The sequence below is a fragment of the Natator depressus genome, chromosome 14, assembly GCF_965152275.1.
Source record: "Natator depressus isolate rNatDep1 chromosome 14, rNatDep2.hap1, whole genome shotgun sequence".
In the NCBI taxonomy this organism is placed as follows: domain Eukaryota; kingdom Metazoa; phylum Chordata; order Testudines; family Cheloniidae; genus Natator; species Natator depressus.
Window position 1 is genome coordinate 42,960,499 of NC_134247.1, and position 26,599 is coordinate 42,987,097.

Here is a 26,599-nt window from a genome sequence, read left to right on the forward strand (position 1 = left end):
TTAACATCTGGCCAGTATAGTAGATTGGCTCTACTTGGACCACCTGTGAATGCCCAACAAATCAGTAGATTTCAGAGTTAACACATCACTGAGGTGATTGGAGAGGGGGACATCATAGCAGGAGTCTGTTGGCCATTGTACAAGTTGTTGTGGCTCAAGGCACCTGTGGAAGCTTCAACAATCAGGTGCATTATTCCACCAGCATGGTGTGGTACCAGCTAGCCCCTCTACCCTGGCCTCTAGGCTGCTGGGGGGGGAAGCAGCAACACAGAATCCTGCTGCTCACAAGGGAAGGGATTAAACCTCAGACTCTGCCCCTCCCCGCAATTTCTTAGAGCAACCAGTGCAGCAGGAGGTGCTCACCCCCCCCCCCCCAGCAATGACTGCAGAGGGCCCCTTTTTTAAACAGCAAACTGAAAAAACCAATTCCATCCTGTGGCATTGTATTGACACCTAGCAAGGTTGCAGCCCTCTGCCACTTGAGCTACCGGCGTAACTGATACCAGTAGGAGGTTGTCATCCTAGCACCAGGAGATGCTTTGCAGGTGGGTTTCTGAGCTAGTTGCGGATGGTATAGTGAGACTCAGGATCTTGGCTCCATTCCAGGCCTGGAGGGGAGTGTGTCCTACTGGGCACAGACTCCCCTGCATAGTCTCACCCCCAGCAACCCCTCAGCATGTCACCTTCCGCCCCTTCTCCTTCTATTGTCCATCTCCTCCCCTCACTCTAGTCTCCAGTCAGCATGCCCTCCACCCATGTCCCTTTCTCCCTCCCCCACACATAAGCACCCATTAGACCCATCTGCCCTCCTTCAGACTGGTTCTCAGTCCCAGTCTCCTCCCCCTGCAAAGCCCATCTCCATCTGCAGGTCTGCCTCTTATCCCCTCTGCATGGGAGTCGGGCGGGTTCCTCCTCCACACTGCCTGGGCCCAGCAGAGGGGCACTGAGAGCGCAGGAGGGAGGCTGCCTGCTCTCTGTTCCCAGGCCAGAGCCCAGCACAGTCCACCAAGAACTGCAGTCGCAGAGGAACACTTGATCAGCCCTAGGCCGGAGCCCGCATACAGGATCTTTGGAGAACTTAGCAGCTAAAATCTAAAGCACGTGCAGGCCACAATTTTTCAAAGGCTTATGATGTGGCCAAATTTAGGCAAAATTTTCCCAGGGATGGGTAAAAGCGTATCAGCCTTGACACACAGGCTACGCCCTTGCCCAGTTCTGAGTCCCTGCTCTGAAACACGGGAAGACTAGAGCTTCTCAAAGAAAGGGTCACCAGACCGTCTTAGCTTGAGCAAAACAAGGCGCTTGCCCTTAGCCTCATTCTTGGAAACGGCTGAACCATTTGGCTGAAATTTCTCCCACATATTCAACCTAAGGAGGACACGCAGTGTGGAAAACTTCAGCCCGAATGGACGATGCGTGGCAATATTATAAGCAACTGAACACAAGGGCTTGTAAAGGGAAGTGTTGGACAACTGTACCAGTTCTGCGTGCATTGCACCCTGGGTACGTATCCCAGGGTTCCAAGCACTGTACCAAGTCAGGGTGGATCGAGGGATTCTCGCTAGTGGGAATCGGAGTCCAAACTCCCAGGACCCTGCTGCGTCTCAGCCAGCAGCAGGACTGTAAGAACGAGGAAGTGTCTCCCCTGTGCATCTGGCTCATTGCTATTTCAGTGGCGAAATGAAGTGATCAGAGACAGAAGCTGCAGCAGGGCACCTCTCTCATTAGTGTGGCAGTGTTCACGGCTCCAGCTGCAGACCTTGAACCTGCTGTGCCAGGCGCTGTACAGATGCACAGAGATGGCCCCTTCCCCACACAGCCAGCACAGACACCAAGGTTAAATTAGATGATCCATTTTTTTAATCACCATGTTTATTACTAATGTACAAAATATACAAAACAAAAGGGGGAGGCTGCACCGGTGGGGTGGGGTGGGGGGAGGACAGTCCATGTCTCAGGGAGAGACCGTAAAAAAATAAAACAATGGAAAGGAAACAAACCAAGCCCCCAGATGCCAACAGCAATAAAGTCCGTCCGTTTTCACAGAAAACAGCTTCACGCCCCCCCACTTTCAAAGACTCACTAGCACCAAGGGGAGTCACGTGTCTGCAGTCGTCAGTGGGATGGGGAAGGGTATTTACAGCAAGGGGAGAAGCTCTGATCTCACTTGTTCACACACATAGGGGGGGATGACCCCATGGAGGGGGTGAAGTTAACAAGCACCCCCTTTGTTCAGTGGATGGGGGGCAGTGGCTAAGGGATCCCTCTCCTCCCCAACAGAAGGATTGGTATCCTGCTGCTGCCAGATGGAGGGAGAAGTCTCCTGGCCACGTGCCCCGGGAAGGCAGTATTTCTGGGGGAGCTGGGTGGGGTGGCCGGCTGCTCCTCAGGGCCAAGGCTCCCCAGGCAAAATGTCTTCAGAGTAGGTCTGCAGCTGGCGAACCCGCGGACAGATCAAAGCCCGGAGCCGGGTGGGGCAGCTGGGCAACGCCCCCTTTACACCTTTGCTGGTTCCACAGAGATACACAGTGGTAACAACCCACTTTGCCCCCCCTCGCCCCCAGGTCCCAGAGCAGACAGCGGCTCTTGTGCTTGCAAAAAGTCACTGGGCGGCGCAGAGTCAGGTCCCATCAGCACCTCCATCAGGTTAAAACAACACAGGAGGGAGCGGAGTGGCGGGGGGAATTCCCCCCCGCAGTGGTTCCTCAGTAGCAGCAGCCATCGGGGGGGGGGGGGGGTGTTGCTCCTCCCCCCCGAGCGTTACAAGGCCTCACAGAAGCCATAAGTGGTGGATTCAGAGCCCAAGTCCGACAGCGGGCACCCCAGAGTCCGTGAAGTGGGGGCAGCTGTGTTGGGCGGTTTCACGGGGCGTCGGCAGGGTGGAGGGAGGGCCCCGGGCGCTACGGCAGGGGCGGCCCGTTCACTCCGGGATGGTAGAAGGCACAGTTGTTCTCGTACCTGCAGCTGCCTTTCAACATGAAGTGGCGACACACGGGGCGGCTCGACATGTCTGCGTGAGAGAAAACGGGGCGCAGGTCAGCCACGGCAGCGGGGCACGGCCAGAGGGGTGGCAGAGCAGGGCAGAGGATGGGGGAGAGACTACAGCTCCCAGCATGCAACACTCCACCCTAACCCAGGCTGCCAGGAGCACAGACTACAGCTCCCAGCATGAAATGCTCTACCTGTGCCACCAGGAGCAGACTACAGCTCCCAGCATGCAATGCTGCAGCTGAAACTGTCTCCCTTGTTCTCACAGGCCCATAGGGGGTCTCTGCCACTCTGGGCCCCGCCCCCAAGGAGCGGGGCCCACAGGATCGAATGGGTGCAATGCATGCTGGGTCTCCCCCATCGGCCCTCGCCACCTGCTGGATAAAAACGGGGGAGGGGAGGGGGCACTCACAGGCCCCTCCCACAAAGGGGCAGGGCCATTCCAAAGCCACGGCCCTCTGCTCCCCCTAGAGGGCAAGCCAAGCCCCCTGCAATTACCTCCTCCGTGGCCTCCACCATGACCCCGGCCGTGATCCCCTGGGTGGCCTCTGCCGTGATCTCCTCCGTGGCCACCGCCATGACCGCCGCCTCCGTGGCCCCCACCATGGCCGCCGCCTCCGTGGCCCCCACCATGGCCGCCGTGGCCCCTGCCGTGGCCTCCACCATGGCCTCCGTGGCCTCCACCATGGCCGCCGCCGCCGTGGCCGCCTCCTCCACCCATGCCGTTGTTAGGGGGCCCGCCTCTGCCATTGGGGGGGCCGCCGCTGCGCCCACCTCCTCCTCGTCCCCGGAAGGGGGGCTCCCCGCCTCGTCCCCGGTGGAAAGGGCCTGGGCCAGGCCCCGGGCCGGGGCCACCCCCTCGCATACCCCCGTGGGGGTTTCCCCGCATGCCGCCATCAGGGGGATCCCAGAACTCGCCTCGCTGGGGAGGTGGAGGGCCCATCATCCTGGGCCCGCCAGGCATGCCAGGACCTGGGGGCATGTTGGGACCCCCAGGGCCACCGTGGGGACCTAGGGGAGAGAGAGGCACAAAGGTTAGAGACCCCCCGTCTCAGCACCCAGGGCAGAAAGACACTTCCTGCTGAACCCCCACCCTGCTCCATGCCACACAGCACCCCTTACTGAGCCCCCCCATTCTGCAGCACAGCGGCCCCTAGTACCACACTGGGGCATTGGCACCAGCACTGAGTGCCAGGGCAGTGTCCCCTACTGAGCCTCTACCCCACTCCTTACAGTACAGCGCCCCCTAGCACCGCACTGGGGTCAGCACTCCCTACTGACTCAGGCACACTCCAGCTGATGGTCTGACACTCGTGTCCCCCCACCCCCAGAAGATGGTAGCTCCCTGCTTACCAGGCATGGGTCCTGGCCCCCCAGGAGGGAAATGCTGCATGTTCTTTGGTCCAGGTGGGAATCCATTGGCGAGGGGCCCTGGGCCCAGCAGCCCGTGGGGCACTGGAAGACAAGAGATCAGAGGGGTCAAATACAGCCAGTGGGGTTACAATGGGAAGTGGGAAGGGGTGGGGGGGATTCACTTCCCACCCCTTCACAGGCAACCTCCGATCCTAACCCAGGACATGTTTACAAGGCCACCTCTCCTGGAGCCCCCAGAGCAAGGGAAATCACACAGACATGCACTCGCACCCCTACGATGTCATCGGGATGCTGGGTGCACCAGCTCTCCCCTGGCACCAGCCATTTGAATCAACCAAGGTCAGGTCCTTCCGATTACCTGCCTGCCAAAGCCCCTAGAGCTGTAGGAGCGGATGGTTTACAAGGCCCAGATGCCCCGTCGAGACAGACAGAAGGCAGAGAAACAGAAGCCAGAAGGCGACCGGCAGGACAGAATTTTCTCCTAGAAGAGGGAGGTGGGAACAAGGTCAGTGCCCCCCCACAGGTCTCTTACCTCCTGAGGGCCCCGGGGGCTGCGTCTGGAGGTTGCCAAGCAAGTGTTTGATCTTGTCCGAGTAATCCGGCTGCTTCATTAGCTCCTCTGTCTTGTGGTTGTTGGGCCCGCCCTGTGCAGGGAAGGGAGAGAGGAGGAGCAGGGTTAGACAGTGTCCCTCCTCCCCCACACACACTACACCCCTTCAGCTCTCTCTGACCTCTAACTCTAGGGCGCTGTGCTAGTCCATTAACCCTCTAGCTGGGGCCAGGGGCTGGCTTGAGCCAACTGCTTTGGGAGAAGGCGGTGACAGGAAAGAGTCCCACCCCCTCACACATCCCCCCACCCCAACTATTGCTCAGCTGGTGCATTTTCTGAGTTTCCCCTTCCCCCCTAAAACGCTGGAACTTCAACCAAGCTGGAGGCAGGGAGACCAGGCCAATGGTCCACTCCAGCAGTGGTGGGGTGGCGGGGGGGAAGCAATGGTCCGCTCTGGGGGTAGATGGGCCAGTGAGGCCCCACCCATAGAACGGCTCATAGTTTACCCTTTTGGTGCTGGACCCTCCCACTACGGGAAGCCTGTAGGGTCAGTCAAACTACACAGCAGCTCCAATTACCATGATGGAGGTGAGGATCTCCTGCACGTTCATGGAGGAGCTGGGGTTGGGGCCCTGAGGGCTCTTGCCGGCCCCCATGCTCCCCATCAGGTTGGCCAGCACTGGGGGCAGCTTGGAGGCCCCGGCTCCATCGGGAGACTGCGAGGCGGCGGCCGGGTCGAGTCCTTCCTGGTAGGCGGCCTCGTCCATGGTGCATTCCTGAGAGAGGGGACAGAGGAGACACTGGAGTCAGGACGGGCTGAGGGCGAGGACGACGCCCCAGCCTTAGGGGCTGGGGGTCATGGCTGGGCACTCGGGTTCCTGGGCTTTTGCCCTTCTCTAGCCCGTCCCTGTTTATACAGGGGAGACAGACACAGAGCGGGGGAGGGCCCCCAGTGAACTGGGAAATGAACCCCCTGCTCTAACCCCTAGACCCCTTCCACAGTGAGGAGCGAACCCAGGAGTCCTGACTACCAATCCCCCTGCTCTAACCCAACAGGTCCCCTCCTTCTGTCCTCCAAAGCAGGGTAGAGAACCCTGGGCCAGACGTACCTCGTCGAGCGGGATGAGTTTGGGCGGCAGGGGTTCATAGGACTCCGGGTCGGGTTCGTGGGGACTGTCTGGAACGCTGCGGAGAGGAGAGATGCCCATCAGATCTCAGCACCGAGACATGTGGTCGTAGCCCACCACTGATGGGGCTGTCAGCACAGCCTGATGCCCCTCCCCCGCCCCTTAGCTCCAGCATGGCCTCACAGCCAGGTCTACACCCACCCAGCATCCACCAGCCATGGGAAGCAAAGATAGCAGGGTCAGAGGGGGATCCTGATGCCCAGCAACCAAGAGAGGCCCCAGGTGAGGTCATCTGCTGGGACCTCTGGAGCTGAAAGCAGGGTCTGTGCTCCCTGAGTCAAACAACCAAGTCGACAGGCTCAGAGGCAGCAGCTGGTTCATATGCCGCTAGAGAGGAACAGAGCCATGCTGAATTCAGGTGGGTGGCCCTAAATTTGATACACTGGCTGTTGCATGGTGCAGCCATTAGAGGGGGACAAAGAGCCTACACTGCGCAAATGGAAAATGGTGCCCCGGCCTCGACCCCAGTATCCTTCCAACCCCTCGCACTGCCCCCCAGGACCACACCCACCTCTCCTTGGACAGGAAGATCTCCTGCAGGATGCCCTTCTCCCTCTCGGCCTGGGTGAACTTCTCGCGGCTGCCATTGCCTGGCTGCACCAGGGGGTTAGGCAGGTCGATGAGCTTGGGGTAAACCCAGGGCACCTTCTCTTCCATGGCGTCGTGGCTGAGCCGGCGCGCTGTCTCAAAGGCCTCCCGATCCTTCAGCATCTCCCGCTTGGCTGCCTCACCAAAGTCCTTGATCTTGTTCACGTTGACTGCCAGGGGGAGGAGAAGAAATGGGGAGGGGTTTAGTCTGGGGACAGACAGGCCACTGCCGTACAGCCGATAGGAAGGGTGAGACACCCCACTCCATAATACGAGTTCAAAGGCCTTGTATCCCTTTTCCCACCCGCAGAAGCCAGGTAGTCTCCTGGTGCTGGAGCAAAGCTGGCACCCCCTAGAGGGAAAGGCCCCATGTCCCATACCCCAAGTGCCGGATTGGAGCCGGTGCCCCCTAGAGGGAAAGGCCCCCTCCCCAGTATTCACCTCGCTCAGTCTCATCCAGCTCAAAGTAGAAGTACTCCCGCAGCTTGCTCTCTTCAGGCCAGCTCACTGTCTTCTTCTTCTTGCCCTTCTTGGTAAGTTGAGTGGAGTCAGCTGCACTCTCGGGTGGCTTGGCGTCAGAGTTCTGCTCGGACGAGGCTGCAGGGACGGGACACAGAGCAATCAAACAAACACACCCACGGAGCCTGGATCTACCAGCTGGCGCCAATGCCTCCTGAGCCCAACCCAGGACCCCCAATGAAGACAGCCCTGCCAGCCCCACAGCTGAGCTGACACAGGGGCTGCCCCCTCCGCCAAGGCAGCTGTATCCCAGCTGGCATGGCACACCTGGCCATGTGCAATATGGGGTTTTACAGCCTCCTGGGTGGAAACATCAGGTCTGATCCAACACAGCCAGGATGTTGGGCTGACACCTACCACCCACCCGGGGTTAGCACAACAGAACCCGTTGGCTCCAACGCTTTCCCCATCCTTACCTGTCTCCATCAGCTCTGGGACCTCTACTGCCGGCACAGGAGTGCCGGGCCGATCCACCTCCATCGGCTCGGATGCAGTAGCGGGTTCTGGCGAGGATGGTTTAGCAGTGCTCGCTTCTGGGGCTGGCTTCCCTTCAAACGGGCTCGACTGGGACGCAGAGAGAAATGTGGGATCAGCGTAATGGGAAGTGAACCAGTGACTCCCAGCTCCTGCACCAGACCCCACGCCCTTCTCACTGTTGACGTCAGAACCCAGGGGTGCTGCCTCCCAGCCCCCTGCTCTAACCCACCAGACCTCCCGCCCCACCCCCAAGCTGGGGATGGAACCCAGGGGTCCTGCCTCTCAGCACCCCCCATTCTAACCCACCATCCCCCATTCCCCACCCAGAAGTGTTTGTACCTTGGCTGCAGTAGGAGACAAGACTTTCTTTTTCTTTTTGATCTTGATCCCTGGGATAGGGGCAGAGTTAAGGGCATCCAGGAAGCCCAAGCCCTCCATTGCTGCAGAGAGGCGGGGGGGGGGGGGGGGGGAATGAAACAGGTTACGGAAACTGAATGCTCCAAGCACCAGCAACTTCACGTGTTATCCTGCCCCTCCCCTATGCTACACCCCACTCCCCTCCCCTCCCAGAGCCAAGGGATAGAACCCAGGAGTCCGGACTCTCAGCCCCACCTCTGCAACACCGCTACTCCAGCTAGACCCCACTCCCCTCCCGATGATGATGACCAAACCCAGGCATCCTGACTACCGGGGACTCAATGTACTCACGTTGCGCAGGAATGATCTTGACTTTGATTTCCTTGGTGCTGTTGGGGGTGGTGTTCAGAGGCTTGTATTTCTTCTCTACTGGTGGGTTGTCTCCAGAGGGGGCAGACGTGCTGTGAGAGGGAAAAGCAGACATGGTACTGAGGCCACGACCCAGGAAAGGGGTCAGATGCTGCCCTGAGCAAGGAGCGGGCAAGCCCAGATCACATGGTGATCTGGTGTGAAGAAGAGCATAGGAAGCACAGCACAACCCTAGAGCTGCTTTGCAGGGGGCTGAAGGGGCGGCTTGGGGAAGGATACCAATGCTGGGCCTGTACCACAAACAGGGTCTCGGGCAAATCCCCTCAGCACTCAGTCTTGCCTCCCAGACCCCTGCTCCAACCACTAGACCCCACTCCCCTCCCAAGAGCCAGGGATAGAACCCAGGAGTCCTGCCTCCCAGTTCTACACAGAGTGCTTCTCAGGACTGAGGAACAGAGTGGAAAGGTGAGGCAGACAGAGGAAGTTACAGGCGTAAAGTCTGGATGCTTTCCCTAGAGCAGAGCGGGACGCTCAGACCTACCTCTGTCTCTTTATTGGCATCGGCTTCAGGTTGTATTTTTCAGACACCACTACAGCGTTGGGGTTCTTCTTTAGAGGAACCAGTGAGGGAGTCTCCAATTCCAACCCTACGGCAAAGCAGAACTCAGGTTAGCAGAGTACAGCAACGGGATAAGCCCACATTTTCATAGTACCTCATCTGCAAGGATCCCAAAGGCTTTTTAAGCTGGGATCGGTCACCCAGCCATACAGAATCCCACTTGAGGCCTCTTAGCTTGCTGCCCTCGATCAGGCCTACTCCCCCTAGGAGTTGAGAGATGCCCCTCCCAGTACCCACCAGTGGAGCGGAACTTGGCATGGCTGGGCGCTGTGGTGCGTAGCGATTTTGGCTTCTCTCTCTTCTTCTCCGGTGTCTCCTCAGCCTTGGCTTCTGCCTTGGCCTCCTGAGGCTTCTCCTGGACAGGTGCTTTGCTCTTACTCTCCTCCTTCCGCTTTTTCTTGTCTCGCTCTGCAGGGAAGGGGAGGGTTCAAGTCCCAAAGGCAGATGCCACCGCAAGAGCTCCTCCACCCTCAAAGCTCCAGGGAAAAGCCCACAGTCTGCCCACATCGGGTAGGATGGACACGAGAAGCGTATTATGGGAGGAGCCACTGAGCAGTAGAGTGGCAGGGATCCCACGCTAGAGAAGACAGACCCAGGATGGTGCGGGGAGGGCACCCACTAGTGGGCTGTGGGGCCCGAGCTAAGACGGCTGGGGCCCCATCATTTCAAACAAGGTCTCCTATGTGTGTTTCAAGGGTGAGACTCACCTGCAGGCTGCGCGCTGCTCTGGGAGCGGATGACGCCCATCCAGTCACTGACGAGGATGGAGGCCAGTCTGCGGAGCTCTGCAAGGGGAGAGAGGACAGAGATTAGAGCAGGGCAGCTCGCACCAAGCTCCTGAAGACGGGAGGAGGCATGGCGCGCACACACACAACAGGGCGGTCTCTTACCTTCGTCCTCGCTCGACTTGCTAAGCTGCTTCACCAGCTTCGCCGTGTTGTTCTGGAAAAGATCAGAGAGGGACAGAGGGTTATGGTCAGCATTGACCGCAAGGGACTGCGTCCCCACCTTGTTCCCTGCAGCACAGTGCCCCCTAGCGCCACACTGGGCCACCGTGGTCAGCACTGACTGTGAAGGGAGAGCTCCAGCAGCTTTACTCACTTGCTTCAGGTGATCCACAGTGAGGGGCAGGTGCTGCAGCGTGAGCAGGATCTGCTGCAGCAGGGGCACATTGCTGGATGCCTTGGAGCTGGTGAGCCAAGTGTTGAGAAGTTTGTAACCCCCGACCCGGATGAACCTGGGAAGAGAGTAGATCCAGGTCAGTGCTGGTATCATACCCTTCCCCCGCCATGGGCTACAGCCAAACTTTGAACTGTCTCTGCCTACTCCTTACAGCCCAGGATTGATCTCCAAGCACCTGCCAGAGATGGGTCACTAAAACCCCATAACCTCCCTGAGAACCACTTTGCACCTCAGAGGAAAAGACACCCAGCCACGGTCACAGTTAGCGGCAGAGCTGGGGAGAGAACCCAGGAGTCCTGACTCCCAGCTCCCTCTTCTCTAACTCACTAGACCCCACTCCCCTCCCAGAGCTAGGGATAACCCGACCCCCAGTCCCCACTCTCTGTAAGGAACCCTCCACGACTCTTACTTTGCCAGGATGTCTTGCGCCCGGGTCTGCAACAGGATGTTCAGGTAGATGCAGCGACTGACCATTTTCTGGGCGTCTTTCATGAAGCTGCAAGCAGGAAGGGAGAGAGGCAAGGGAGAAGCTGAGCTAATGCAGTGCAGAAAGATCAGAGCACACGGCAACCAACTGCCACAAAATCAGACTCTGTAGGCTTGGGAGCCAAGAAGAAGGAGTAACAGGACTCATCTGGGAACAGCGTATGGCTTCTTTCCCCTCTGTGGTGCACTGGCTCCAATCTGGCCCCAGGTTGGTGGGGGACAGGCTGGCTGAGGGGGGATGGGAAGGAGGTTTTTCTGCTCCAGCAGGCACTGGCTCCAATCCAGCCCCAGCCGGGGCAATGGCTGGCTCGAAGTGGATGGGATTCCCATTAAATTCGGGAGCCTCACTAATTTACTCCGGTTGAGGATCTAGCCCAAGATTAAAATGTTCTGCAAACGTCACACGCATCCTTTTAATTGGAGAAGGGTTTTTGAGGGGGTGGGGGGTTAAATATTTCATAGGGCAGTTACAGCTACCCAATGCCTCATCCACACCCTGAAGAACAAAGCGGTTGTGGGAGAGCTTTGGGAACGAATGCTAGCCGTGCTTGGAATACACTGAAGTGCCTTCAAGCAACCTGCAGAAGGGACTTCCACTGAGATCCAGGATCAAATAACATTTAAGAAGAGAACTGGATGCATTTCTGAAACAAGGGGACGGAGTTACAAGAGAGGCAAGGCTGATGTTTCCAAAGCAGCCTAGGAGATTTGGATCACATCTTCCATTGAAAATGATGGAACCCAAGGCCAACTCCCCAACTGGTGCAAGTCAGCTGTGGTTCCACTGAAGTCAATGGGGCCAGATCCCCCAGGTGGTTTAAACCAGGGCAGCTCCATTGACTCCAATGGAGCTACTCTGATGCACACCAGCTGAGAATCTGGCCTCTGCATGACTAAAACCCCTACACTGCCTTAAAAAGCCCAACAACTTTAATGCCGGCCACCATACAAGCAGATTAGCATCTAATAAATAAATAAGACTACGAAGAGAAAAGACTTAAAACAATCAAACAGCTTTGCTCTGATAGGTCATTTTCACACCACACCAGCTGTTTACTTCTGCTCTGGGAAATTGAGATTTTGCTACATTATGTCCTGCCATGCTAAAAATTCTTCAAACCATACGTTTAAAATGGGGACTTACTTGAAAATCTTGGTGACTCCTTCTGTATTTTTGACTTCTCCATCTCTCCCCAGGAAGCAATCTAATCCTTTTAGGAGCTCATGAGGATCAATTGGTCCAGAGCCCATGATGGACAGTTCTGAGGCAAAAAAAGGAAGGAAAAAAAAAAAAGGTTACTCTCAGCAAAGAGCGCACAGATATCATTGCACTGGTAAGTGGAATCCAAACCTGATCAGGAAGGGTACAGATACTATAAGTACAAAGTATTATCCTATTGTTGCCACCAGTCAAGAGAACCCAGAGCATAACACACTTGGCAAACATCATCAGTTCCCAGCATTTGAAAACTAGAATTCTTTTCCCTAACCGCACACTCGCAGTTACACATGCATGCGCGCACACACACACACACACCTATCTCTTAGGCCTTAACGAGGATGGATCTGAACTCAGGGTTTACTTCTTTGCCAACCTGTCTTCAAGTATCCCCCAAGCCTTTAGGAAATAAACAGGACAAAGGGATAGGCAATTGGGGAAAATCCAGAGCAGGGAGGACTAAGGGATTTCTAGTCATGTTCCCACTCGATCAATCACCTTGAGGCTAACAAGTTTATGGCAAGATGCCATTTATTGAACTGTAAACAAACACACAATAGTGTTTTCAAGTTGATATTGTCTTTTTTAGACTAACCCCAGCGGGAAATGCTGATGTTTTTCTGAGACTAATTTTTAGTTGAGGAGTTATTGCACACTAAAGAATTTATACCCAAATAGACCATGATCAGAAGAGAGGTGTCGATCTAAACCTTGTAATATTCAGTGGTTTAGAGAGATAACCAAAGCTAATATTGACTTGAGATGCAATGTTGTTTATGAGAATGGGGCCTAAAAATACATCAGCAGCTGTAAGTTTCAATCAGTCTAAATTTGATTACCTACATACAAAAGAAAGAGGTTCTACCTGACAGAGCAGTGGGTTGTGTTGGAATCTCATGTTAGAAAGAGCCATTGCAGAAGTAAATCTTCTAAACTGTTACTAAATAAATTTTCTTTTTAAAATAGAGGGGACTGGATTGGAAGAAGAAAAACCCAGACAAAAAAATAATCAACAGGAAGTATTTTGGCCTATGCTATTAAAAAAGATTAACAGGTTGGTGTGTGTTTGTTTGTTTTTTTATTAATTTTCCCTCCATAATATTTCCAACATCCACAAGTTACAGATTGTAAATTACAAAGTTTATTTGGTTTTTAGGAAATGTAATGCACCAAGTTACAGGTACATGTTTAAACAGCAAAAATTCAACAGATCCACAAAAAAATGCAGAGGACACAAAAGCAAAGCCATGGGAAACACTCTGCCAGTTTGTTCCTTCATGCAATTCTTCATAGCATCCCGAAATGGAAGGAACCCTGAAACAAGCCAATTAGATTTCACCTAGCATGCTCTGTTGAAACTAATCTGTTTGGCTTTATTGTTCATCTGCTTTTAGCTTTACTAGAATAAAAATGTGTATCTATTAAGGGGAGGGGATTAGGTTGAGACAGAGCTCCCCTCTCTGTATGGAACACCAGATCTTTCAGGGTGGATGCTGGGAAAACAATGTTCTTCAAAGGGAACTGGCAAATGGCCGATATGAAGTTATAACTCTCTCCCAAAATCAGGATGATGCAAAGTCAGTCATGCATGGATAAATTATCCTGTTTGCCAGGACATTGAGCATGAATGTTAACATTATCACACCACCGTTTCCTTTAGGTCCTTCAGACCCAACAAGACCAATGATGGTATGAATCCTTAGCATGTAAAGGGGTTATTGTAGATACCCTAACAGTAAACAGTGTGTCCTAAATGCGTGAGTTGGTGCTGGCAAAAAATTCAGTTCAATTAGTGGGAGATTCAGATAAGACTCTGAGGAGTTAAAGGGCCATTGCCAAGGCTTTCTCACCGAAAATTTGATTTAAAAAATTGTCCCATTTAAGTGTTTTCATAAATTTTGTTAATTTCATTGGAAAGAGAGACCTTCACCCCGGATATAAACACACAACTCTCCCAGGTGGCGCATGCCTGGCCTAGAACTGAGAAATGAAAGACTGGGAAAGTGAAATTGCCCAGGCTAGTTAAATTGTCTCAGACCCTAGGGAAAGAACAGCCACACCCTGGGAATAAGGTAAAAGTGTCAGTTTGAGGAGACTAACTGGAGAAATTGTCTTGGCCACGGCCCTTTAAAGTAATTTGCAAGCAAGGCAGACTGTCCTCCCACACCCAGAGGGAGGATCAGAGCCCAGTCTCAGGCACTGTGGTATTTCTGTCACAGGCTCCTACACTACAGAAGAGTAAATGGGATTGGAGGATTGCAGAGACCAGGAATCACTGGCTTAGTCAGGCTATTTGGTGTCAGTCAACCCGGGCAAGGGAGGGTGGAGGGGGAAAAGTGAATACACTATTGCTGTCCCTCTTAAAAGTGGAGCATGCATAAGCAACAAATGACTAATTGAGCAGTGGCTTAAGAGCACGGAAACTACTTCCCCTTAGTACCGGCTTTCTTTAGATCTGGTGCAGACAGGAAGCGCAGAGTTTACAGGTGACTAGGATGCAGCAGCCCAGCCTTCCTTAAAGCTCCAGTGGTAACAGCCTCCCATTAACACTCAACCCAGGGAACATGAGCAGGGTTCCCATTAGGAGACACTGCACTCAGCCCTTGGAATGAAAACCGCTTGCAGTACAGAGCGGTGGGTAGGCAGTAGCATGAGGGCACATTAACCTATCTGGGAAGCTTGTAACACAAGACAGGTTAAACTACAGCCAAAGTGGACAAGCAGGACCACGGCTGGGGCGTTGCTTAGAGACACACTGGCTGGGTCTGCTTCAGCAACACAGAACAGATCTGCCTTTGTATGTTACCCTTATTCAGAGGGTGGGGTGAAGGTATAGTGTAGCTGCCTATGCATAAATAGTCCCCGTGTTGTACAGCGAGGAATGATTAGTGTCAATGGTAGCTAGTGACACAAAGGCAACGTACTCCCCGTTGGTAAGTTACACACGTGCTGCATGAGGCATAGACACCGAGACGCAGCACTGAAACAAACGGGGCTGTGTGTAAGGCTGCCAATGCAGCTTTGCTTGGGGAAGCAGAGGGGTTGGCGCGAGGAGGGGGAAATTTACACACACACACAGATGGGCAGCATGGCTGAGTTCCAGAACTTTGTTGGCTGTGGCAGGCTGATCGAGACTGGATTCAACATGGAAGGAAGAGATCCCCTCGTCGCTGCCTTTTCAGCAAAGTCCTTTCTCCGAGCAGGAGGGGAAAAATATCCAACCACAGCCAGCTCTTCCAAGGTCTGGTGTGAACTCCTCCCCAACAAAGTCTCTCTCCAAGTTAACTGCAGAGATCCACCATCACTTACTGGGCAGAGGAGTTTAGTGGAACAAAACAAGACAGTTGGGAGCGATGGAAAGTTGTTACCAGCTGACGGTTGTTCAGTAGCTTGGGGGGGGGATCAGTTTGGGGGTACGGGGTGTCAGTCCACTTGCAAGGCTTCCATGCTGAAAAATCTCTGTGCCTGCAGCCCCCAGTGGAAAGGCAGAGAGTGGGACAGGCCATGGAGACTGAATTCCCCTCTCACCCCCCAAAGCTGGTATCCTCCACACGCAAGGTGAATGCGCTTCGGCGGGAAAAAAGCTCGCAGTGCTGTTGCCAGGCTCAGACGTGCTTTGCTGGTGAAGAGAGGACTTCAGTCTCCAGGGCTGCCAATCCAACACCTGTCACCATCCACACAAGAGATCAAACACACAGTTATGTACACAGGAGAACTTAACCATGGCTACTTCATCCCAGTAGGGAAATCCCGCAAGATGCCCTGATTGTACTCCATGCTGGAAGACCGGGTACTATGATTATGAGAGTAGGAGACACTGGATCATACAGACCTAAGACAGTTGCAAGTCTAGACAGATCTACAAATAAGAGATCCCTTCGCTTCATTGGCAGTATAAGGGTGAATACACAGAACTGACCAAGGTAACAAATAAGGATTCCACTTTGCTGCCTTGAGGCTGCAGGAAGGTCTGCAAGCACGTGAATTCCCCCAGACGCTACAGGGCATATTAAAGAAGAGTGGGAGCTTCCATTGTTCAGGGTTCCCAGCAAAGATTTTAAGTTCTATTAATAAAGACTACACATGCGCAAGATTTATATGCACAGACGACAGGCTGCAAGAGCTATTAGCACACGCAACTATTCTGATCAGTGCAATACTGGACTAAAGGACACCAGAGGAAAGAATAAGGCAGCCATATCCTCGGCAACAGTGAGCAAATATTAGATCACCAGTTTCTAGACAATTTAAAAGAAATTTCCTGTATTACCAACCCCTCCCCTGCCTGACCAAGACTATAATACCAAAAGACTGTTAAAAGAAAAAGCTACAACTTTTTTTCTTTACTGTTTATGCTATTTACTTCCAATATTTCTCAGCTCAAGCAGTAAGATGTGTTTCTATTCAATTTCACTTTTTGGCACACTGCTAAAACTTGACACATTTGAGGTTGCCTATGCTACAGATAGAGATGCTTGCTCTTACTGGAATTTATAGCACTCATGGAAACTTACTAAAAGCTTTTTAAAAAAAGATTAATGGCAAGTTTAGCTCAAGTCTCTTTAAAGATAACTTGAACATCTGTTTAAAAGGCAAACTGCAAAGGTTTTGCTAAGAGCTAACTGGCTTGTTAAAAATGTAAACATAAAGCTCCTTCTTTGACAAAATACCCCCCCTCCAAGTGCCAGAGAAATCCAAACTGCAGATTTCCTGGCAATCCACCTAGACAGGGGTGTAAATAAGCAAGTGGAGTGAAGCCAGTGGTTAGAAATATGAAGTCAGATGGAAGGCTCCTACTTCAGGATTGGTCCCTACAGCTTACATTTGAATTAATGTTCAATATGTACTCGTACCACAGTGAGAGACAAGGTATTAACGCTTGAATAGAAAGTCTAAACCTGTTTATAGTGCTTCTTATGTCCCTTCATCCAGCAGGGAAGCCGGAAGTTTCGGCATTTTAAGAACTAGATACACTTTTCTCCCTCACTTTAAGTATCTTTAGGGAACCAAATTAATATTCCCATTTTATAGGCAAAAATATAAAGAGGGAGGTTATATGATCTACCCAAGGTCACACAGGAAGTCTGTAGTCAAGCCAGGAACAGAACCCAGGAGTCCTGACTCCCAGGCTCCCTGCTCAAGAGATGAATCTAGAACCCAGGAGTCCTGTGCCTCAAACCAGATGGCACCTCTGTTCCGAAGCACAGCTAAAAATTATTTCCCCTTTATCTAACAGCTCTGTAGGTCTCCTAAAAAGACTGACCCCCTATCCTAAACTCAAGCCTTCATCAGCAGCGGTTCTTAAAACTTTTGTACTGGTGACCCCTTTCACACAGCAGGCCTGAGTGTGACCCCAATTCTAAATTAAGAACACAGTTTTTTACATTTAACACTATTATAAATGCTGGAGGTGAAGCAGGGGGTGGAGGCTGACAGCTCGTGACCTGCACGTAATAACCTCATGACCTCCTGAGGGGTCACCACCCCCAGTTTGAGAACCTCTGAGCAAGACCTCTGCAGTTCACCTCTGAAACATCAGAAAGCATATCTAAGGTTTCAGTTACACATTTAAGCCTAATTCAGACTGAAGTCCACTTTTAGCCAACTACATGTCTAGTTTGATCCCACTCTCTGGGCCAACAGCTTGACCCACGGTCAACTGGAAGGGGCTTGAAGCAGCATGACCAAGTTACAAACCCTGAACATGGACTACTGTAGTGTCAGACAGCTCAGCTAAAAAGAAAATAGCGTTCCACTCTGAAAAGCTATGAAATGGCATTGTGTGTGTCCATGATCCCAAATCAAGCGTGTCAGGTTACACATGTAGGAAGGTTTTTTTCTATCTGGCTCCTTACAAACCCAACCCAGGATCAGATCAGCAGCTTTTTTTTTTACTGCTTGTGCATCTCCATTAGAGAGATTCTGCTGGTCTGATTCGGTCCTCAGTGTCAAGAGCTCAACAAATCTGGCTCTGCAATCAGACATCTTAATATGAGAGCATGGGTGCAGTGCTATAGCACTATAACTTAGGGTTCCCAATTCTGTGCAATTCCCCACTTCACAAGATTTCCTGTGTGACCTTAGGCCTCACGCTCCCCATGTGTAAAACGGGGATAAGAGCACTGCTCTACCTCCCAGAAGTGTTAGAGACTATGAAGGTTGTGAAGCGCTTTGAGATCTACTGATGAAAAGCGCTAGATGAGAAAGGCATTATCTGTGACTTGACAAGATGTAATTTTAGAAACATGCTTCAGAAGAGAAACACACTTTAAAGAACAGTTTTAAGTTGCATTTATAGGAAAACAGCTTTTCTATTGTTAACTTGAGGAAATTGCAGTCTAAGGTCAACAGTTTTAGCAGGAACTCTTGGCAAAGCTTTAGAAAAACAGATAAAATGTTCATGACTTTGCCCAGAGTTTCTGTTTTGCATGCACCCTAGAAGTTCACATCACAAGCAGCATGTCTCCATCCATTTCTCCCCAAAAAGGGCATTTGATTTCAGTGCCAGTGACTGAAGAGAAACCAAAACTTGTGCTAGAGTGCTGGTCAACATACCCCTGCTTCATGGAGAACAAATGCCTCATATGAAATTTACACAATGGAAAATGGTTGCCTATTTACCATTTTCATCCTAGCTCCCCAAACAGATCCTATGGTGTTAGTCATACGCTGGCATTAGTGTTTTATTTTTAAAGAAACATTAATCACTGCATTTGAATGCTCAGATCTGCACATGTTCTGGGCACTGAGCTATAGATTAAGCTTTCTGCAAATAAGGAATTTTTGGTTAGAAAATTTGGCCTGCTGTTGGCCATGGAAATAACCAAGCTTGACTTTAGACTCCACTGCCAGACATAGGAAGGAGCAGGCTTAAGACAAACATTGCTCTCAGACAGCAAGCTACCCAGAAAAACAAGCTACAGCTTGGTCACTTCACTCCAGCTCCTGAAATGCAGTCACCTCTGGTGTGGAGCACTGCAGCTGTTTATGGCACACAATGCTAATCAAAGGTAAGCACAATATAACTGATCAGGAAAGAATTTAGCTATGATGTCTGTTCACCTCCACTGAAAGGAATGGGTGATCTAGTCTAAAACGCCTTAAGGCATGGCTCTACTCTTTAAAGTGACTAAAGGCATCTTCTCTGGTTCCTGTGCGTATTAGAGTCAGATCTGCTAACTTTAACAATAGCACATTTGATCCCTGTTAGCCCCACAGAACCAAAAAGGCTTTAAGGGAGCGTGCCACATTCTATTTTAGGCTCACTCATGAGCTGCAGTGTGACTGCAGTCACATCTGGGTAAGCTTACTGAAATCAGGTTAAATGAAGGCAGAACTTAATTCGGACAATCTATTCCTGATGAAAACAAAACTGAACCCAGCTTGACAACTGAATCCCAGCCTGAATTTGCAGGGCTGGCAGAAAGCCATCTTTGCCAGTTGACTAAACAGGATCTAGAGTTCAGGGACAAACAAGGCCACACAATGCCTTTTACAGAGTTGCTTCTCTGAGTAGAGCTGCACTTTGAATTTAACCAAAAAAAGCAGCGATTCAACTGTGAGTGGCTTAAGTCTCCCAAGCATTAATTCTGATCCTGGTTAAACAATAAAGCATCGACAACATTTGCTTAACTAGTCCTGAAGCAGGGCAGAAACCAATTTGTGCTTTTTGTAGAACAGAGTGCATGATAAATATCAGCTTCCATCTCCAAATCCTAATATGGATGGATGTTCAGAAATCCTGACCATCTGGGATCCCAAATGAAGTCAGAGTCTGAACATCAGGCCTACAGTTTATATGGTGCAAGTAACGCTTCTAGTGATGTGAACTTTTAAGCAATATTCTTACATATTTCTACCCAACATTAAAGGCAGTTTCTGTAAATACACAAATAGCATGATCATTTTACAAGGTACAGTCAATATATGAGAGTCAACAGATTACTTCCTTCTGACAAAAATCAGAACAGGTCAAGCTGGTAAGGGGAAGAGCTGCATTAGGTACACACTTGTTAGCCAAAAAAGTTATCCTAGGACATGAATCATTGAACTGGTTCACTATCACTTAAAAGGATACAAGAACAAAGACATTTTTTAAGCAGACTAAAATTTACAAGATTAACAAGTTCAGCAAAATTCAACAACCACCAATTTGCAACCCAAACATTGCAGCTTTAAGGACAGAGAACCAGAAGTGAAATTGAATAGAAACAAAATATGAACTAGCTCCCTCCTTTGTGAGAAATAGAGGAAGTAACCAAACTTTTTCCCCAGGACAGATTTCAAAACATCCTTTGGGTTTGAGCTGAAGTTAAACACAGGTAAAGGCATTTTTAGATGTTATGATTTCAGCCTTTTATTTTAAACTCCATCTCTTGGGAGCCTAGAGTGAAAAAGATGGAAAAGTTTTTAGTCCAGTTAGATTTGAATTGTGGTTCACCCCTTTGTAAGGGATCTAGTTATTTTCTCCCAGTGCTAACGAGAGCGCCTACGGGCAATAATAAGCCAAGGAGGACACAGGGAGCTGATTTTAAGCAGTGGGTCATACAACAGGGACTCTCTTCAGAGCAACCTATATTTATCCTCTGCCACGACCTAGCCAGTCAGTATTGATGTAAAGAGCATCAAAACTACAATGGCTGTGCCATTTTAAGAGAAGGACAGCTGTGTGCTCCCGCCCCCAAAGACAAAGGAATCCTGCAGAGGCTGGGTCAATTTCTGAATGCTATGGGTGATGGGATTTACTGAAGCAAGCATATCCAAAGGGGCTACAAACAGCTATGGACATGGCACACAGAGAGCCTTGAGGGTCTGGATGGGATAGAAAGATACAGAGGATAGAGGACGTATCACAAGCAAAGCACAACTACTGATCTATTAGGATTTAAATCCCTCCACAAGTAGTGTTCCAGTACAGCTGAGAAGTTGATCCCATATGACTGGAGACCACAGGGAGAGTTGTTTTGTACTTACAGTTTAGAGATAGAAATCAGGATTTTATTCCAATGAAGACAGACATCTTCATATCCTATAATCCTATTAATATATATCATAAAGGATTTTTAAGACTTGGTATTCTAATCCCTAACCCCGGGGAGTGACTGAGGACTGCCAGTTACTGTAACATTACAAAAACAGCTGTTCATTAAATCATGATTAAAACCATCCTGATGGAGTAACTCTTCTGTAACACCTTCTAGCCGAGGCTCTCAGCCCTCGAGTAACAACAAAGTAAGCCTCACAGCCTTTTCCCACTTCAGTCCCCAGCAGGGATGGGGAAGGGGAAAATGAGCCTGTGGCTTTTTCTTTATCTGCTCATGTCTCCATTTCAGTGCCAGTGGGTTAGAATCCAGGAGTCTAGACTCCCAGACACCCCCACCCTTTTTCCTAACTCCCATCAAAAGACACACAACCCATGAGCCCCAAGCACCAAACCCTCTGGCACTATCTACACTCTTTCCAAATCTAGGCACAGACCAGGAGTCCTGACTCCCAGCATTGTGCTCTAACAGGACAATCCTCCCCTTCCTATGGCAAGGAAGTGAGGATTTGTTTGGATCTAGAAGACACAAGTAGTCCCCTTCCCTTTGAAAGGAAGGACAAAGTAGTCACTGAAGTGACTTACAGAAGAGTTAAAACAAGACTACATTCAGCCAGATCTTTACATTTAAAGATCTGGAAAAAAAAACCCCATGTATTCAAAGACCTGCTAATTTCCTCAAAACTCAATTATTTTCCCTGGGGTCTAAACGCTAAACTGAGTTTCACCAAGAGGCCAAGCTACCTCAAATCAGAAGTGATCTTTACAATACGTTGTCCACATATGCTCTCAGCATAACTGAGGCGTCAAATGTGACAGAGAATCTGCCGGTGACTGTCAAGGTCACCAGGCTACAGCAAAGGGTTCAGCTTCTGGCACAGTATCTTTGTCCCTTTAGCATCTCAGTGTCTTACTTCTCCAACCCCCTCTCATATCTTCACCCACATGAGTGAGACGATAAGATTACAACTTCAGGAAGGTGAGGGAAGACAGACAGCAGGAGCAGATGACTTCTAGAACATAAATCCTGTTAACAGAATTGTTAAACAGAAGCCGCACTCCTTTTTCAGTAAACATTAGGTGCTCTTAACGCCTGCCAAGATCTACTAAGGTACAGAAACTTCATGTATTGGGTTTTTTTTTTTTTTTTTAAAGTGTGGTATTAAAATACTTTTAAAAGCCATCTTTAGCAAGACCTCTATTAATCTATCTTTAAAAGATCACTGGCTGTATAGAATAAACTCAGCTAGTTTGGCAATCATTTAGGCTTCTGGCAAGAGAAAGTTTTAGCAGGCCTATTACCTGACTGACAGTCCCCACTGTGTGTTCACCCCACGTTTAGCCTCACTTAGTTGATTTTTAACCCCATCTTCAAATCTCCCAAATTGAGGATCTCATTTTCTTCTAGAATGACGTCTACAGATGCTTTTAAGAAAAAGCTTTTACAGACACAGATCCCAGTTTCAAAAGTTTGCCTGACAAATCTCAGCTTATCAAGCGTGTGGTTTATTTAAATGTCTGAATGGATTTCCTACAGTTTGCTTTAAAAAAAAAAAAAGAAAAGCTTTCCTCTCGTTGAATGTTTTTCTCAAAAAAATTAAATAGATTTTCTATTCCTATTAAGAGGCTGCAAGAGCCATTGCTGCTTTCATCAACCTCTCTGGCTGGATCTTTTGTTATTTTCCTTATTTAGCGTATTTCACCTCCATTAATCTTCTGTGCGCTTGGAAATTTAGAAGTGCACACAACTTCAGCACAGCAAGTGGTCCCAGTCTTAAGCAGACCCACCCGTCTGCACAATCTCTACAAGGCCTTTGCTAAGTTTGCTGCTTACATACAACTTACCTCATCCTACCTGCACTATACATGCAGCGACTAAGGCCCAATCCCAAGAGAGAAACTCAGCACCCAGAACTCTTAATGACTTCAACGGGATTGCAGCTCAATGCTTCAGGATTAGGCCATTACAGGCTGTATATTGTTCAGTCCCCATGAGACTAAAATGCTGAATTGCTTTACATTGCATGAAATGCTACCACTGGACACTGCAGCAAGTATTTAACCTGCTGGGTTTGAAAAATCTGCCTTGTGAAGTCCCATTTCATGTTAGAAACAGTCCAGAAAAAAAATCCAGCAGTTAAAAAAAGATCTCAGTCACAAAAGCAGCTTCTCCTTCGTTACAAGCTATCTGACGTTCATGCAGATCCAATGGGTTGGCTCTGGTAACAAAAACCAGATCTCTCCAATGCAAAGTCTCAAAAAATTAAATTTGTAGTTGTCTTAACAGATTGGCAAGCTCTTAAATCAAGACTCAAAATATCCTTACAGCCTCTGCATGCATCAGTCGATGTCACTGCGCGGAGTTGACAATGGAAGAATAATCAAAAAGAAATAAGCAAGGTGGTCTGGAACAGAAATGAAGGTTGTGAAATGTAATTAATACCAGAAAGGTTTGCTTACCCGTGAATTGTGGCTGTTCCCCTCCCTTTGATGAGGGCTTCCCTTTTTTTCCTAATGATCACTTCTTTTCCTAGTACATTGTACAGGAACTATGGCACTGTGGAATGTGGCAAATTAATTGAATACAAGACTTTTTACCTTTCCCCTGCCCAACAAGACACTTGGGGTGTGTGTGGCTGGAGAAAATGCACGCACCCCTCCCACCTCCAGAATATCCTTGACAACAGATTTGTGGGTTATGTACAGCACCTTTGGAGTCCAGTGATAGCATTTCACATCTGTTATAACAAATCAGATTACATTAACTGATCAAGAGGAATGCTCCCCCGCTTCCCTTCGGAAAGTCTAAAAAAAGGTACCAGTGAAATCCCAAAGTAGAAGGGAGACAAAGCAGACCATCTGCTTTACTGAGCATGGAAGCTGGATAGAAACCAACGTAAGTTATGAATACAGCCCGATAAGACAGACAAGTAAGAGAGCGGAGGTCCAAACTCATGGGTTATGTTGAAACCTATAAAAAGAAAGAAACCTGGTGGACTTAGGATCATACTTTGTACTCAATATATTAACTTGTACCTAGAGAATTCCTGTAGATGAAACAGCCAGGAGCGGAATTTGGTTAGAACAGTTTAGAAAGAGGAAAGGGGGGGACGCGCTGGGTGCATTCCCCTCCTCCTTCCCCCCACCCGCATCTCATTCTCTCCATCCCCTGCCTCCAAACGCAAGTCAGTCAGTGGGAGGAGTTTGCTCAGAGCTGGTTACATCACCTCCCTGCCCATGGGTTCTCGCTTTTGTACAGGAAGAGACAAAATGAGGCAGACGCCATTTTAGAAGCACAAGGGAGAGGGGAGGGAAAAAAACACAAACAAAAAGGCTTCAGTATCTATTAAGAGGGAATTCATAACACAATACAGCCCCCACCATATAGATATATATACACACACACACACCCCCTTTGTATCCTATAATCTCAATCCTACAAAGCTACACCTATTAAAAATACAAGGGGAGGAATCCAATTCTTGTTAGCGTGAGCCGAAGATTCACTACAGAATCTCCCCATCACAATGGGGGGGGGGCTAATTTGTCCCTGTCCGAAGTATGGGAGGGGCAAAAAAATAAAGGGGGGGGGGGTAAAAAATGGGATCAACCTGAAAAGGAAAAAAAAAAAGCTGCTTGCCAGAAACAAAGACAAGGAGACAAAACAGCTTCGCCATCTTTTGAGTAGTGAAGGGAAAACAGAAAGCGAGAATCACATTTTTAAAAGCACATTAGATTTCGTTATAACTGGAGTCTAAATGTTATCAAATTTCATTCTGATCTTTTAAGATACAAGTTACTGAATTTTAACAAATTTTGTAAGTCTTTTTAAAAAAAATCTCTTGCAATCTTTATTTTTAGATTGCCACCCAATTCTTAAAATTGCCCCTTTTCCCCAGCTACTACATATATATATGCAAATACATTATTAAAGTGGTACTCCGGGTTTTAAAAAAATAAAAATCACACAAAAAACCTAACAATTACATTGAATTTAAAAATATATAAATGGATTTGACATATCACTGTAAGGTTAACTATTTTTTAAACCAACCCATCATTGGCTAATGCCATAGATCTTTCTTGTGCCCCTCACCACTTATAGCCTTACCCTGCAATCTTTATGTACAGATTGCTCATTTTCCTCGTCTCCCACACAAAGAAGCGATACTTTATGGCTCAGTCACCGCCATCTTTTGTGTGGGAGCTCATTAACCCTTCATATTCGTGGAGACGATGGATTTGTATAAGAGACCGTCGTACTCCTTATAAATATGCATTCATATTTTGCAAAATGCCTGACTTTTAAGGGTTAACCATTTTGAAACAAAGCCTACTTTCCTCTCAATTATATACACATTTTTGGTTTCTTCCTGGCGTTAATTCTTTTTGGTACAGAGGAGGAATTTTTTTTTTTGGTCAGTTGGTTGAAAATTCGACACTTACTATCCAATAATTTTTCTCGTCGACAGCGCTTCAAGGTTTGTTATTTTTTGTTTGATTAAAGTGGTGTATTTTAAGGAAAAAAAATAATTGATTTGTTTTTGGTCATGGCTTTAAAAAAATACAGCAACTTTTTGGGGATTTTTGGTGGTTTGTCGAGATAAAGAGATGCAAAAAGTTGCTTGATTTAAAAAAAGGATCAGGACAGGTTGTTGCTAATTATTTTTTTTTTGGTCTTTTGGTATGTTTAAGTGGCAGTTTCCTTCAGGTCACAAAGAATTTGAACGGCTTCCCAAGGACGGTCGAAAATATGGTGGCTGCTTTTTTATGTCTTCCAAGGACCAAGTGGGGGGGGATTTTTCTCTTTCTCGTAGCAAATTCGACGCCAGTCTCAAGACCAAACCAACCTGGAGTAGAAAAAAAGGGAAAAAACACCACAATGAGCATTTTTAGATACAAAAGGCACCCCTCCCCCCAAAATTTTTACCACTTGGCTAAAACGTATTTTTCAGGGTTTTTTTTTAAACGCTGGGATCTGGGCTGTTGTAAATTTTTGCAAATCTGAGGGGGATCTGAGAATAAAAAATAAGGATTTTAGGGGAACCACCCCTCGGGGGGGGGGGGTTGTTGCTGGAAATTTCATGGTTCAGATGAAGCCCAGTTTCAATCAAAAGCCCCAGTTCCCTGCCTCAGACCCAGGAGGTTAATTAGCAGCAGAAATGATCAATCACCAAGGTCATTCAGAAGGGCTAAGAGCAGCCCCCAACACCACCCCTCCCCGCGCGCCCCCACCCTGTACCCCAGCCTGGTGCTCTTAAGAGCTCAGTACTCACCTCTAACCAGACCCCAGAATGGCCGAACACCGCGCGGGTGGCGCCTTTTATAGGCGGCCCCACCCTCCTCCAGCCCCACCCCCCTACAGCTCGCGCTGCGGCGCGAGAACAAAGGCTTCCATCCTCTCCAGTCCCCCTCCTCCCTCTTACCCAACGGCCGGCTCCTCGAGAAACGATTTAAAACCGCTAGCGAAACACACCGCTAGGGTCCCCTCTCGATGGGCGAGAGGGATCCAAGCTCGAAAATCAATTTTAAAATCGGCGACGGTTGTGACGCAGTTAGGAAGGGGCCCCAGCGCGCGTGCGCGAAGGGGAAAGGCGGCTGACTGGGCTCGGCCGGCGGGCAACACCCTTGCGGAGGTGTCACG

At 49.5% G+C, this 26,599-nt stretch overlaps 1 protein-coding gene across 3 annotated transcripts; it reads right to left on the minus strand.

The window, feature by feature from the left end:
* Positions 1–2,737: 2,737 nt before the first annotated feature.
* On the minus strand, positions 2,738–26,259 carry PPP1R10 (protein phosphatase 1 regulatory subunit 10). Of its 3 annotated transcripts, XM_074971217.1 has the most exons (20): positions 26,232–26,259; positions 25,402–25,805; positions 11,841–11,958; positions 10,620–10,706; positions 10,130–10,265; positions 9,919–9,970; positions 9,736–9,813; positions 9,266–9,436; positions 8,951–9,056; positions 8,392–8,501; positions 8,023–8,123; positions 7,623–7,770; positions 7,129–7,284; positions 6,611–6,857; positions 6,022–6,097; positions 5,491–5,688; positions 4,895–5,006; positions 4,342–4,443; positions 3,487–3,999; positions 2,739–3,010 (listed from the first exon to the last, which is right to left on the minus strand). In XM_074971217.1, exons 3-20 carry the CDS (start codon positions 11,945–11,947, stop codon positions 2,901–2,903), a joined length of 2,610 nt encoding a protein of 869 aa, XP_074827318.1. In that variant the 5' UTR covers positions 11,948–11,958; positions 25,402–25,805; positions 26,232–26,259; the 3' UTR covers positions 2,739–2,900. The 3 variants fall into 3 exon arrangements, with proteins under 3 accessions (XP_074827319.1, XP_074827318.1, XP_074827320.1); XM_074971219.1 differs by lacking the exon at positions 5,491–5,688; XM_074971218.1 differs by lacking the exons at positions 25,402–25,805; positions 26,232–26,259 and having other exon boundaries at positions 2,738–3,010; positions 11,841–11,976.
* Between the last annotated feature and the right edge of the window lie 340 nt (positions 26,260–26,599).